This window comes from Pomacea canaliculata, linkage group LG8 (assembly GCF_003073045.1).
Source record: "Pomacea canaliculata isolate SZHN2017 linkage group LG8, ASM307304v1, whole genome shotgun sequence".
Lineage (NCBI taxonomy): Eukaryota > Metazoa > Mollusca > Gastropoda > Architaenioglossa > Ampullariidae > Pomacea > Pomacea canaliculata.
In genome coordinates this window covers 23,345,487-23,360,195 of record NC_037597.1, presented here as the reverse complement: position 1 = coordinate 23,360,195, position 14,709 = coordinate 23,345,487, and the positions used below count along the sequence as shown (strand labels likewise).

The 14,709-nt window shown below is 35.8% G+C and overlaps 2 protein-coding genes across 3 annotated transcripts; one reads left to right on the top strand and one right to left on the bottom strand.

The window, feature by feature from the left end:
- Positions 1–2,461: 2,461 nt before the first annotated feature.
- LOC112571181 (G patch domain-containing protein 2-like) lies at positions 2,462–12,434 on the bottom strand. Of its 2 annotated transcripts, none has more exons than XM_025250007.1 (7): positions 12,301–12,434; positions 10,769–11,551; positions 9,645–9,730; positions 8,666–8,883; positions 6,840–6,884; positions 6,444–6,612; positions 2,462–5,773 (listed from the first exon to the last, which is right to left on the bottom strand). In XM_025250007.1, exons 2-7 carry the CDS (start codon positions 11,533–11,535, stop codon positions 5,589–5,591), a joined length of 1,470 nt encoding a protein of 489 aa, XP_025105792.1. In that variant the 5' UTR covers positions 11,536–11,551; positions 12,301–12,434; the 3' UTR covers positions 2,462–5,588. The 2 variants fall into 2 exon arrangements, with proteins under 2 accessions (XP_025105792.1, XP_025105794.1); XM_025250009.1 differs by having other exon boundaries at positions 9,645–9,715.
- On the top strand, positions 12,326–14,124 carry LOC112571184. The gene is made up of 3 exons (XM_025250014.1): positions 12,326–12,543; positions 12,979–13,072; positions 13,329–14,124. The coding sequence occupies exons 1-3, from the start codon at positions 12,470–12,472 to the stop codon at positions 13,542–13,544; spliced, it is 384 nt and encodes a 127-aa protein (XP_025105799.1). The 5' UTR covers positions 12,326–12,469; the 3' UTR covers positions 13,545–14,124.
- The last annotated feature ends 585 nt before the right edge of the window (positions 14,125–14,709 follow it).

The following is a 14,709-nucleotide window of genomic DNA, read 5'->3' as shown; positions in this document are numbered from 1 at the left end:
GATACTTTGGCTTTTATTCGTCTTCAAATTGTATAACCAACGTGTGCATCGACACTAAGACGGAATAAAAAATGTTACTGAGAAAAATAAAAATTATATGTAAACACGGACCTTCATTACGAAGGTCCGTCACGAACTTGTCCATGGGTCCGTGTATGCACGAACTTAAAATGTACGTCCGTGGTGTGTGTAAATACTCCGTACAGTGTATAAATATACTCTCATAATCGATGCGCCTTTCACAGTACGTGTGTTTTTCTCATTGAAGTGTAAAACAAACTTTCTTAAAAGTGATTTTCAAGGAATTGCCTTTGGAACTCCTGTTTAGAGAGGGGGAAAAAAAAAGGAAGAGAATGAATCACTAAAACAAAATTAGAGTACAAAAACAACAGAAAGGTCCGCACAATGAATCAAATTTGATTTTATATTGTTTCCAGAATGTTGACATCTTTCAGCTAACCAAAATGACTTGATTACAGCTACCTTACAAGTATGTCTGCATGTCAGTCACGGGTCCCAGCCAGCTTATTTATTTCAAAAGACACAAAAATTAAATTGAAAAGCTAAAATATTTGCTCACTCATTTCGAGCAAGTCTAGTTTGATGTTCTGTGTGTCACTAAATATTTCTTCAGCATTTGGACAATTTGGGATTCAAGATCAAAAGCTTTAACATTGCATTTATAACAACATTAGGATCTAGTGAAATGACGGATTTAATATGTAACCGCTATAAGCAAAATATATTCTATTGACTCTGCTTTGTCATAATGATAGTTGTTGACGACACCTTTTGAGTATGTACTTCAGTGCATTGTTTTTCATTGATAATACTAGTCTCCAACTTGTTAGGTTGACTAGCAGAAATTTCATTTTAAAGTAAATAAGAGTTCCACATTTTATACAGGCGCTAATTTTTGCGAATTAGATTAAACTACACTTTGCTTTTATTTTCATGTCATTATGTACCTGAGGTTATGTTTACTAGGCTCTTGAAAGTTTGATTAAATGTAGAAAAATAGAAAATCAACATGGTCACAGAATGTAGATAATGTGGCACTTAAGTGTTTAAATTCCCTTTTGTGATTTACCATTCAATGTTGCTCATGGATTATCTTTTTATGAAAAAAAAGGGTTAACCCACAAGCTTATGGAGATATATATTTATGTTTTCTAGCCATGATCCCTACAATTCAATCAGCTCAGTATACTTCCTACAGTTGACCCAGCTATTAGATGGGTATGCACCTGACCCTGTAGAAATGGTGAAGGAAATACAGTGAGAGAAAATGAGCACAGAATGCTGGGTATGTGATAAGGGAGGTCTATTACATTTCACTCCCCAGTGATGTAAAGATCACCAGACTACCTTTTTTTTTAAAGAAATCATCAATAAAATTTATTTGGATGTGCGCTAATTTGTAAAAGCATCATTTCACATGCTTTGTTTGGGGTAAGTGTTGGCAAAGCTTTCTTCTGAGACTTTATCTCTGCAACAGCCTCTGGGTTAGAGAATTTCTTCTTATTCCGTTTCGCCTCAGTGGAGCAGAGGATTGCAAATTTCTTGGGAGTACCATTATTGTTTGCATCGTTGGGACATTGCTGTTTATTTGGTACATTTAGTGTCGATTTGTTCCATGTAAATCAATGCAGCAGAATCCATGCATATCTGAATCATATGTATTTACAGCAGTCTGTCATAACTGTTATTGTTTTTTTTAAGGGCTGCAATTTTTTTATCGTGATTTAAGCAAATATATAATACAACTTGTATGTCAGTAGTTGTGCTATGGAAAATGTTAAGCATAGATTTAAATACCTTGTTGAAGTGGGCATGATTTGCCTGGCATAAGGCTATTTGCGGTGCTGTTTCAATGATACTGGCTGCATATTCTAAAGGCATCAAAAAAGTTTTGGTTTTAAAACAAAGCTATATTTATTTATTATATAGTTTGTCATTTAGGGTGTGTCTGCATATCTCTAGCACAGTCAATTTTGACCAATTAAAAACACAGGCAATTATTAGTAATTGTGAACCATTATCCAATAATTGATTTATTTGTGCTTTTGAGTTAGATTTTGTTAAAGTACCTATAAGAATGTTTTCACTTCCACAGCTTGCTTGCTTGTTTTGTTATTCACTGAAAAGACAAAACTGAGTGCTCTATCTGTATAATCAGAGGTAATCTGAGTGTTATTGTATTACAACTATTTTAAAATATAGCATAAACATACAGCATAAATGCTGACAAAGCATTTTTACTTGGTCAAAAGCATATTGTGTCAATTATGTTCTTTTGGGTGCTTTTTTCTAATAGTTATACTTTAAGGTTGGAGAATAAGTCTGCTCACAAAGCTGCTTTATTTTGTGCATAAACTAAAATCCACCAGTTTTCTCAAAACAACAGAAATATGTTTTGATGAAAAGTAAATAGATTTTAAACAAAAATCAAACAGAAAAGTTCAAAGTCCTAATCTTTATTGTGTTTTTACAATTATATACAATTCCTTATCTTTCAGTCATGTTAAGAAGAAAAAGTTTGAAAGTAAAAATATTCCACATTATAATTTACAATGTCTCATTAAAAGTGAATGTGACTGACAGCTAAATATTGGATTTTAATAGCACAGAAGACAGTGAAATAGCATTAACTGGGACATGGGTTTTAGTCCTTAAAGCACAGGCATGCAAAAGTAATCATTCTACTGAGTTGATCAACCACAATAATGAATTACAGTCATTGAAAGTGTTCAGATTTACACACAATTAGATTTCCAGAATTTACTTAAAATATTATTCTGGCTATGTTACATTGTGAGGCATACCCCCTGCCTGAATGACAAATATACCAAAGTGATGTTCTTAAAATATGGCTAAATATCAATGTACACAGCTGGAAGTTATTATGGTAACAAACTGCACATCAACTGCCTGCTCCAGCTCTTAATTTACAATTCTTTTTGCATGCAACGTCTTATTTTACATGACCATTTTATAGCTTTACCTGTTTTAGAATTTGTGGCAAACAACTCAGAATGAAATGTCCATCCACCAGTGTATGCAACTGAGCGTTAAATGGTTCAGAGATCTATTGAAATGATCAGTTAATAGGCATTGCTAGGGGTATAATGGTGATCAGTAAAACTTTTATGTTACCCAAGGGCATGAAGAAATACTGTTTCAGCAGTATAACTTATTAAGAAGCCTTTATCATATTAAAGAATAAAATTAACAGATCTCTAGATTGTGCGAAAGTGCAAGAAAAATAAAAATAATGGGTATTTACGACCATGACCAAGATAGATCGCACTCACTGTGCAGACCAACAATCATAAATGAACAGATAATGGATGGCGAGATACGTACAGGCACAGAATGTAAACAGTTTCAGCCATACTTGATGATTAACATGACAGTATTACAGGTGAGTTAAGGACAGTAGTTCAGGGATACTACTTTGTGAACAGTTATGTTTTCAGAGAATGTTTGAATGTAACCTTGGAGTCAGACTTGTGAATGTGATGTTGAATAGAGTTCCACTGCTGAGCAGCACAGGGGGTGAATGTCCGTTTACCATACGTGACTAGCTTTATGGGAGGGAGGGATAGAATGTACAAGTCTGATGAGTGAAGGTTTCGGGCATGAAGTGGACAGACAAGATTTCAGTAGTGTGGAGAAGAGTCTTTAAAGAATCCATAGCATAGAGTTGAGAGCTTGTAGTCTATTCTATCTTTAATTGGTAGCCAATGAAGAGAGTGAAAAGTGGTGTGACATGTTCAATTTTGCATGTTTGGAAAACAAGACAAGCATTTGAGTTCTGGACTTTCTGAAGCTGTGGATGAGGTACTGAGGACAGCCAGCAAGAAGAGAGTGGCAGTAGTCTAGTTTGGACAGAACAAATGAGCAGATGAGAATTTTGGTGGTTGAGATGGACAAAGTATGGAGAATGGAGATGATCTTCTAGAGCTCATAGTATGCAGCACTACAGATGTGAGAAACATGCTTATCAAGAGACATGTCAGCAGACATTATGTAATCTAAGTTATGTGCTGAAGTTACAAAAGGAACATCAGCATCGCCTAACCGAACAGAGATGGGCAGTGAAGGGTAAACTCTGGCTTTCCTCTTAGAAAAAATAAAAGTTTCTGATTTTGCATTAAATTTTAACTGATTGTGGGTCATCCATAGTTTAACATCAGAAATACAGTCTTGGATGCTCTGGACAGCACCGTGTGCCCGAGAAGAACAACTGGTGTACAGCTGAGTGTCATCGGCAAGATTGATTGGATATAGAGAGAGACTGAATTAGAGTAGTAAGTGGCTTAGTGTATATGATAAAGAGGATAGGACTAAGTTCAGAACCTTGGGGCATATATTGATTGAGCATATATTGACTGGTGGAGACAGCCATCTACTTTATCTGAGAGATATGACTGAAACCAGAAGGGGGTCTGAGATGCCATAGTACCGAGTCTATGAAAGAAAAGCATGTTTAATATATCCCACGGAATGTATCCTGCTATCGCTCACAATAGGCAAGAGTGGCAGGCCCCATCAACTGTTGTGTCTATCCATGTGATCCCCCTGATGTGCCAGTCAAGGAACGACTAAATGTATCCCTGAAGACAGGAAGTTAGGGATCATTTAGACTTGTTTAATGCTATTGTTAGATGCACACAGACATTATAGGCACTGGTGACAAATCATGAACAGCATATTTAACTGTATAAAAGTTATCTTTGTTAGTAATATCTTTGTGTGCACTAATAAAGTGTGTTTTAAAACCGCAGAGCAAAATTTCTAAAATACATTTATAAAAGAATTTTATTTTGAGGAAGGGAACTGTTTCATATACCAAGTGATATGACCATAATTACCTATTGTTTGACAAAGACATTGCAGTTTCATTTGCATTTAACACTGGCACTTTATCACATGCTAGTCCTTTTTCACACCCTTCCCCATTTTTCTGCTTATTACTTCCCTACTCGTCTTCCTTTTGCAAAATCACGATACTCTCAGCCTGTGTTACTTGGTTGCTCTTTGCATTTTCTGTATTTTTTTGTTTATTCTCCTTAGAAGTGTGAGTATACGCTATACAAATTTTGCATTTATTATTATCACATGTACACATCAATAAACATGCTTTCTATCTGAAGGACTAATAAAGTCACAACCATTCAAAAATATAATCTCAATGTTTTACTGCATAACATTTTCCACTGGCAGTAGTGACCAATGGTCCTGATTAATTAGATACCAGCTGTAGGTACTATGTTAAACTTCTGTTAACAAACATTCAAAACATGAAAGAAAACTGCTTAGTTTTCTAAGAAAACAATTGTTATGATCAAAATGGAAAAACTCCAACAATGAAATGATAAGCAAAAAATGCAGTACTTTAAAATTTTTTTGAAAATGTTTGTTGATAACAAAATGTTAATAAAACAATCCTGAAAATTTTGTAAAAAAAGTTTTCAACTGGAAGACCCAGAAAAACTCAACAAGATCAGACCAATAGAGATAGGCCAGTGACCTCTCAAGATGCACCTCAAGCTTGTGCATCAAACACCAAACTACTTTCTCTATCAAGCGTCAGACTGAGTTTCATAGCCAAGTCCCCTGCGTCCCCTGTGCAAAAAAGCAATGACAGGATCCTGACGCCCATCACCTTCAGCACCTAACCCAGATCCTGGAGTCCAGCCCATGTTCTGTAGTATCTGGTTTCCAATGTTGGATTCTGGTATCGGAGGTGCATCGTGTCCCACAAAACCTGAGAACAGAAAACATTGGGTTCATAACACTGCTGCAAAATGCTTGGCTGTGTGACATTTCCAAACACTGCTCTTTCAACTTCTCTTTAAGAAGGCCTCCTTTATGATGCACTGTCAGGTTAATTCTCTGATGTTGATGAGATAAGGCTGGACATTCTAGCACATAGTGTTTCACTCTCATCCTTAAGTTGCTCCAGAATTTTCAATGTGAAGTTTTTGTAAAGTGGTGTTTTAACAGGGAGTGTGTATATGCACTGACAAATTTATCTCAGAAGTTTATTGCTATGTCTCTTCGCCACAAAAAATAGTATGCTCCTTTAAGAATGCTGCTAATTTCCTGAAGTTCTTGCTGCATGAAGTTACATTTGATCTGGTGATCTAGAAACATTTTTTTTTAAAAGTCAATGCTGAATAGTCCTGAATGACCTTTTATTCTGATTTGTTCTTTAGTTTTAGAAAATGTCAGGTTTTAACATTCTAATGGAAATTCAAGAACTACCATTTGTGAGAGACTCTCTGTGTGTGATTGTGCGCGCATACATGGGTACATGCATATGTAAATAAGAGAAAAAGAGCATCTATGTTTACATGTACTTGAATGTGGTATGTCTATTTTGTACGATTTTAGCGTCTAATCATGATCTTTTAAAAATAATATGATCTGCTTACCTCCTTCTGAGGAAAAAGGTGGAGGAGTCTGTCGACGTCTTTTGTAGTCCCCTGACTGGTTACTGTAACTGCCATTGTTCCAGCTAGCTCCTGGACTATAGTACCCACCTTGCATCATATTCCATTTCTCTCTGTCTTGCAGAAATCGCATCATTGTGTAGCGTGGCATCTATAATGTGTAAAAATAGCAGATAACAATTTCTGTCTTCCATAAGTAACATCAGTGAACATGGCATGAGAAATCAAAAATGAAATGATATTCCAAAACCACAGAACTTTCAATATTTTTGCTGGTTTATTGTGCTAATTACATCATAGAAACATAACAAGAAGACTAAATGCTGATTAAATTTTTTCACAGTATGCAAACTATTATTGTTGGAAAAAGTTATATACCTTTCCTTTCAGTTTTCTTCTACCAAATTTGATCTCACGACCACTCTGCAAAAAAAAAAAGTGGAGACAATAATAATGAAGAAACCCGCAACAAATAATATGCAAATCTCTTTCACATACATTTTGTCAGCTTTCTGACTATGTAATTGACTCTATCAATTTCTGTGAAGATTTTGTTGCAACAAAGAGCTTATTTTAGCAACAAGCCTTGGGAGACTGGGTACCGATGAAGTTTTAACAACGAAGCAGCCTTTCAAAGATGGGAATAGAGAGGTAAAGAAGGCTATACCAAAGGAACTAATAGGGGCATTAAGGAGGGGGGAAGGCAAAATATAAACAAAAGATCAAGAAGAATTTTCAAGAGCACAATACAAAGAAAGTCTGGGAGGAGATAAAACTGATGACTGGGCACCAGAGCAAACAGTGATGATTTTGATTAGACTTTGGAGAACAAGGAGGACTGAGATAAAATGAATACATTTCAGCCAAACTTTTACAGAAGGAAGACACAAACTGAGGGAAGATTTTAATAATGCTCCCAAAAAGGATAGGAAAGTTTTAAAATGAGATTACAGAGGAGGTGTGCTGACTTTACAAGCTACATATTCACAAAGCAGCTGGTCATAATAAAGCCCTCTGTCTTTAGGAGTTCTGCTGACCAACTTGGCAAAATTCTAAGTACTACTTTTAAAATCTCTGACAATCCTGTCCACTTACTCTGGAAAATATCCAGCATTGTGGGAGTGCCAAAAAAAAAGTCCTGTACTTTGTGTGTTGCTTTAACCTCTGCTGTGATGAATGTTTTTGAAAAGTTAGTTCTCAGAAAATTTACCAGTTCTAGTTCGGAACTTTTTAGATCATCTACAGTTTGTTTACAGAAGTAAACACAATGTTTATGTCATAAATGGAATGCTTGCACTCTTGGGATACCAAACAACTATTTACTTTTTTTTATTACTTCTCCAGTGCTTTTAATACAATGCAATGCCATTGGCTTGTTAAGAAGTAAATTCTGATGAATACTGCTTGATGTATTTAAGTTTAGATGACTAATAGATCTCAATTTATCCGTATCTCTCGTGATGTTATTTCTGACACTGTACACAAATACCACCTCTGACTTTTTAGTTTACTAGAAACATCACAAAACAGGACAGGCACAAACTGAATGAACATTAAAAAACCAGGAGGGGTAGTTTGGAGGAAATAGAGTAATACAGAGATGACGTATGATGAGCTTCGGATCAACAGACTGTTTCAATTTTAGTGGACGACTTACACTCACTCTGATGGGAATTTGACATCAGGCGCATAGATAGAAGTGGTAGGTTTAGAGTTCCTACAGCCAGAACCACATGCTATCTGCACTCATTCATTCCAGCTGCAATCCAGATATACAATCAACTCATGGACAGGACGCACACATAAATGAAGATGGCCATTGTTTGCTCCCATTCCTGTGTGTCCGTTTTTATGCATACTTTTTAACTGATGTCAAACTTATCTCTGTTATCCTTTTATGAGTGGCAATATGAATGCATCCAGATTTTTAATATTTACATAAATGATTACAAATGGAAAATTAGAATTAGAGGTTGACATTTCATGTTTTTAATAGCCTGCATTGGTGTTTTATGTAAAGTGATGATCTAATGTTAATTGGCAGACAGCAATTTCCTGAAAAGATGTTGTGTACTTGTATTTCTACTGCATTTGCAATGGATGCAAATACTGGTCTAGTAATATTGTTTGAAAACTAGCAATAAAACAGTAAAGAGATTTACAAAATACTGTTTGTAAAAATAAATTTTTCTCTGGCCATTTACCTCTGCCCTGGCCATTAGCTTATCCACTCTATTCCTGAAGCTTCGCTGTGAGGATTCAGGTAAATGAGCCAAGGTGCCAAACAAAATGCTGTCAAATTCTTGATTACCAGCTGCCATGTCGCTATCCATGACTCTTTCATTTTCCCACCAACGGATTATTTCTGGTATGCCACAAACTGGCCCAGGTTCATGGAAAAAATCGCTCTGCTCATCATCAGCTGTGATGAAAAAATGTACAATTAAACAACAGAGACTAAAATGCAGCATAAAAAACTGGCTAAAGTTTGTAGCAGCTCTCAATATCTTATGCTCATCATGTTGTAGACTGATGTGGGGATGACCAAAACTACATGTACTTGCCTGGCTTTTTAAAAGTAGGCAAATACTTATAGAGAACTAATGAGTAATCAACAAATAACATTTCTGCCCTTATCTGTATTCTTTCCTGAAACCATAAACTAATATCCCTGGACTGCTGGCAGACGATTTTTTCCAGTAAACTGCTAAAACAAGGCATGAGACAAGAAAGCTTCCGGTTTAGTCACATTTTTTGTTACGGCTCGCCGAAACTAACAGCAGATCACTTCGCAAGAGGCTAAGTGTTGGTCTTGGTAGACAGACAGCAATCCACCTCTACACATCCTTGCTGAAACTATGACACAGAAGTCTAATGTGATAGTACAAGAGAGGACCTGGCCACATGCAAAAACTCATCGAGGTGAAAAAATCATACATAACGTCAATTAGAAGACAATGTAAATGCCAGATTAAAAAAAACAAAAACATGCTGACATCACTTTATGAAAAACATTTGTAACTATCCATTTAGATAAAGAAAAACCTGTGGCTAAAATGTATAATTAGAACAAGTGTCAAAAAAAATTATTTGTGAATATGAAAACAAATCACCAGTTAAACACTTGGTTTATCCTTCCACAAAACATTTCAAAATAACAAAAAATACACATTATTTTCTTACCTTCTCTGCCTTCATCTACATTGATGTACACATCACTGTCAAACTCACTACTGCTGAGTGAGCTGCTCTCTCTGAAACACGACAATCTGTCATAATAGAGTTGTCAATGTCCATCATTCACTTCTTTTGGAGAACATAATAAAACCCAAGTAGCCTGGTGAAAGAGGGAGGGATAGAAGTCTATTTGACCTTATCACTTTCTAACTTGACCACTGACAAAAAATGGCTATAGCTGAGAGAACTTAATCACTGACCATCAAGGCAATAGGTACTCCATTTTCCATCCATAAAACACAAGAGGTTTTCAGACTACCACGTAACAATGTAATACTGTGGGAGGTTTTCAGACAGTTATAAAATGGGTTTTACTAACCAGCTGAAAACTACACAGCAAAGTACATCTTATTATCATTATTATGATCTTGATTCCTGATGCTAAGACACTGTTTTTATTAAAGTGACATGTTATATACCTGTAAAATTGCATCCCTGATATTTGATAACAAATAATTACAAAATATCAGCTTTCGCACATCTGGTTTAAACACAATGTCTTATGTGATGAGACCTAAACTCCTTTATGTTTTTAGACACCCTGATACCAAGCTGTTTATGTTTTCAGACTCCTTGGGCAAATGTTCTTTACATCTTAAGTTTTGATAAATGGTTTCCCAAACCATACTGTCAATCTGGCATCCAAGAAATCTACTGTTTGTTCTAGATTGATGATCAGAGCCTGACATGATTCTTTAAGGGATTAGTATTTAAAAAAAAAACAATAATGGGAATTTATAATAAGCAGCATCACAACTAAGATAGATTGCACTCTCTGCTTTGCATATATTTCTATGTAATGTACAAGCAAGACAAAATCCATATTCTTAAAAAAATTTACATTCATTTTTCTATTTAACCAAAATGCACATGAATGTTGCCTGCATGCTGAATGCTGTGGGAAAAGAACAAAGAAATAAACCCAAGACTGGTGACCACAGTCTGTACTCTATGACTAAGAAATAATGGCAATATAAAAGCTCACATGGTAAAAGCATTTATAATTAGCACTTATATTAATGTACAGTGCAAATGTGCATATGTATTGAGTTACTTTTTCAAAAACTTACTGTGATATGCTGGCAATTTCCATTTTGTCTAAGTCAAGGCTTTCTTTATCGCCATCATTTTTTGACTCAGTTTTTGTAGACTCACTTCTACTTTTGCCAGTGCGCTTGCGTTTTCCGGGAGTGATGTTCTGACCTCCCATGTGTGCACTGCCCCCAGCATTATGCAGTGATTCCCTCTTTTTACCATGTAGCATGGAACCAGAGGAATGACAAGGCGAGGTAGCCACTGGAACAGGAGTCTCTGTGGAGCTAATCTTGCTACCTGCATTATTAAACATATCTGGACCATCCACGGACTGCAGGACATCCACAGCCATATGTTTGTATCTTCGGCGGCGTCTCTGCGGCCTCATGGGAGATAAATTTTCAGTAAAAGAATCTGACTCTACAGGGGGTATTGGCTCAGTCACTGGCACCATTAGTCGATGTTTTCGATGATTCAGTGCAAGATCATCTGAATCGCTGTGCGTGACTACGTTGTCAATGTAATCTCTTATTGCCTCATCAATGCTGCTTTCTGACGCCTCACTGATGGTCCCTCTTTTCCAGAGATTGACTGCAGTCCTCCGTGCACCACGACGCTTTTTATGATAACGCCTGACCACTGCACCAGCGGTGTTGTTTTCTTGGTTGCCACCACTGCGAATGCCCTTTGATGTCTCCTCCAGAGCATTGGTTAAATCCTGCACTAATTCATCCATCCTATTAATGTTGTAGCTGGAAAACACACGGAGATTTTGGAAATCTTGGACTATGTTGTTCTCCATCTGGCTTCTTCAATAGCTGCCAAACAAAAAAATAGAATGCTGCTTCCAGTAAATGAAAGCTGTTTCTTTGTGCGTATTAAAAACGAATGGTTTACTGTCAAAGACACTTCTCTTAATGCCTGATTATGGATGACATCATTGATACAGTCCTCAAAGTGCAGAATCCATGTAAGAACTTTGAAGCACATATTTATGAAGCATTCTTTCATCTCAGCAATCTTACACTACTGATATCACTGGAACTAGGGTTTTCACACCCGTTCTGAAAAAGCAGGAAATTCTCAATGTTCAGAAGAGGCTTGTATAAATATTCTCTTGAACTCTGATGACAATATCGTTATCTAAATGACAAGCGTTAAAACACTTGAAAAATAAGATTTCACAACTATGACTTCTGCTCATGTCTATGTCCTGTTTGCAACATAAGTGAAACTATAAGAATGAATGTGGAAATAGTGTGATTTATAAGGAATGCAAGTTAAAACTATGTCAAGCAAACACTTCTTCCGCCTAATGTGGGTCACAAGCCCCACCCCAAGTAAATAATAATTTTAGAGCTTTCTGGGTTTAATGAAGATAATTTGTAGCATCTTTTGTATAAATATCACAATGAGCACCTGATATTGCTTTTAATTTTTATAACGTATTATGATGTAATTGAGAACTAGTTAACGACTAGTAACATGATTAAAACTACTACTCATATTTGGTAACGCTTAAGTAACAGATTATTCATAAAATCACAATTATGTATAATTAGCATACTGTATGCATTTCAGAGAAAATGTGATGATAGTGTAGAATGTAGACAACAGAACCATCAAGCGAGAATTTCTTCTCTGCTTTGGCAGAAATCACTAAACTTCGCCTCAGACGCCATTGTGATTATTTACTTCTCGTTTTTGCTCGCGAGATAAAAACACTGGAGCCGAAAATGTCTTCGCTAGGAAAACGAGACTCCACCAGCCTTAATTATAGCATAGCAAAGTTTAAACACAGCACTTCCAGGTAAGCAGAGACTGTGGATTATGCAAGTTAAAACTTGCAGTAATATTTACAAATTCATGTTTATGAAGTAATAGAACACATCAGAAAGGTAGTGTGAAAAGGCGTAGGCTAAGAAACGGTTGTTATGGACGCTTTGGCAGCGACTGTATTTGTCGGTTCCAAAATACTATACGGTCTTATTTCAGGAACGCCCGTTTCTTCTTTGGGAAGATACACAGTATTTGATATTTAATGTCTTGTACTTGCTTTAACGTTATAAATGAATGAAATTTAAATACGAATGAGTTAGATTTAATAACGAAGAGCTATATACTATATTGAACACTTATCAAAATGTAGCTGTGTATAAATGCCTGCATAATCACACACACACTCTTCTCTTTTTTTTTTAATATAAACACTTTCATTTTTTTTATACAAAACGCTTTTTTGCAGAGTTCCACTGTATTCCCGTCTGCATCCTGTGATTCCAAAGTTATATGTGCAGGAATGGAAAACCGATATGCAAAACCGGAATCGGATCAAAACGGTATTACTTCACAAGTGCACACTAATTATAAGCCCTCATTTATATTCAGTCTTGCAGACAGTACAACATACATATGCACATAAATAAATCTTCCAAACCAGCCCACATAATACATTCTGAAAAGGATTAAACAATACCCTGCTCTGAAACAATATGTGGATTTACAATTAAAGAGTTCTATTTCACAGAAATTATAATTTTAAATTATTTTATATCTGTAATCAACCAAGATGAACATTTTTTTTTCAAATCACAGAATGCTGGACTAGGCTGGATACCATTGTTTGAACATGATGAAAATCTTTTACTGGAGAAGAGAGAGCAGTTACATTACAATGTAGAAGATGCTAACCGAGTTGTTAGCAAGTATACTCTACCAGATCGAGCTGGCCTTTTGCATCCAGAGTTTTGCCATGAGACTTCACGCTACCAGAGTGGATTGATGTGTAGATGGGACAAAAATAAAGCTTAGAAGGAAAAAACATTTTTCCATCAGCATTTTGCATTGTTCATGCTGGAAAAGAAATGGCTTTAATTTTTGTAATTTTCAATTAATTTAGCCCATACCCTAATATTTCCAGACTTAATGAAACGGTAGAAGTCAGTACATGTGACCAAGATATCTCCACAGTAATTTTAAGTTTCACAGAATACTTTAGTTTACCATTTGCAGAAATGTGAAAAGGAAAAAAAAAATCCCCTTGTTTAAAATGTGGCAGCATTCAGCAATCTTAGCAACAAGAAAACCACATACATAACTTTGCATTCATTACATTTTATGATTAAAATGGTCAACAAAGAAAAGGAAATAGAGACAATGCAAAATCTGGTGATTTTTACCAGATATGAAAAGTAAAGAAAACGATGGTACTGACATCTTAAGACAATAACACAAACCTCAAATATGCCTGAGGTAAGAAATAAAACAAAGCAACGAATAAAACATGTAGAGATTTGAACAGTATTACTCAAAGTTCAAATGACTTATGATCAGCAATTAAAAAGTGCAACTTTGACAGCCAAATTGCATTAAAGAAGCTTTGAAAAATGTATGAAATTTTTTTTGTGTTAATGACTTTGCTGATTGTCCAAATGCATCTGAATGCTCTTTATTGTCAGTTTGTTGTCCCTTGACCTGCATCAAAGGCTCTTACCATTCCATGCTAAAGATTCTGGGAATGTAAAGAATGGTGCCAAAAAGAAAAAGAAAAAATGGATGCAACCATTAGTCGTACGTATACTTCTTCCTCTGAAAATTAAGGAAACATTAAACAATGCCAAAACTACAGAACTATGAAGTTAATCAGCCACTCAAGCAAAGTCATGCTTAATCTGCAATTACCTAAACACCACAGCCAAGGAATTGCTAGCAAAGAACTGCCTGGCTTTAAATCAGACAGAAGCAGAGTTAACTCTTCAACTGTTCAGTGTGGTCTTTAATTAACGTGTCGCTCACGGTATCTCTTCAATCCCACCAAAGTGCAACGACAAAAAATACAAGGGATGCTAATTCAATTTCAAGCAAAGATCTATGGTCAAATACATTCATCCCCCACCAATACATTCGGTATTTTGTTAACGAGCAGAGACAATGATGTATGCAGAGAGGTATGTATAGATAAGGCATACAGTACTTC

Coding starts and splice junctions, on each gene's coding strand:
- LOC112571184 (XM_025250014.1), top strand. CDS start 12,470: ATGTCTTCGCTAGGAAAACGAGACTCCACCAGCCTTAATTATAGCATA. Junction 12,544..12,978: donor TTTAAACACAGCACTTCCAG/GTAAGCAGAGAC, acceptor GCTTTTTTGCAG/AGTTCCACTGTATTCCCGTC. Junction 13,073..13,328: donor ACCGGAATCGGATCAAAACG/GTATTACTTCAC, acceptor TTCAAATCACAG/AATGCTGGACTAGGCTGGAT.
- LOC112571181 (XM_025250007.1), bottom strand. CDS start 11,535: ATGGAGAACAACATAGTCCAAGATTTCCAAAATCTCCGTGTGTTTTCC. Junction 6,613..6,839: donor GAAGAAAACTGAAAGGAAAG/GTATATAACTTT, acceptor TACACATTATAG/ATGCCACGCTACACAATGAT. Junction 5,774..6,443: donor ACCTTTTTCCTCAGAAGGAG/GTAAGCAGATCA, acceptor TTCTGTTCTCAG/GTTTTGTGGGACACGATGCA.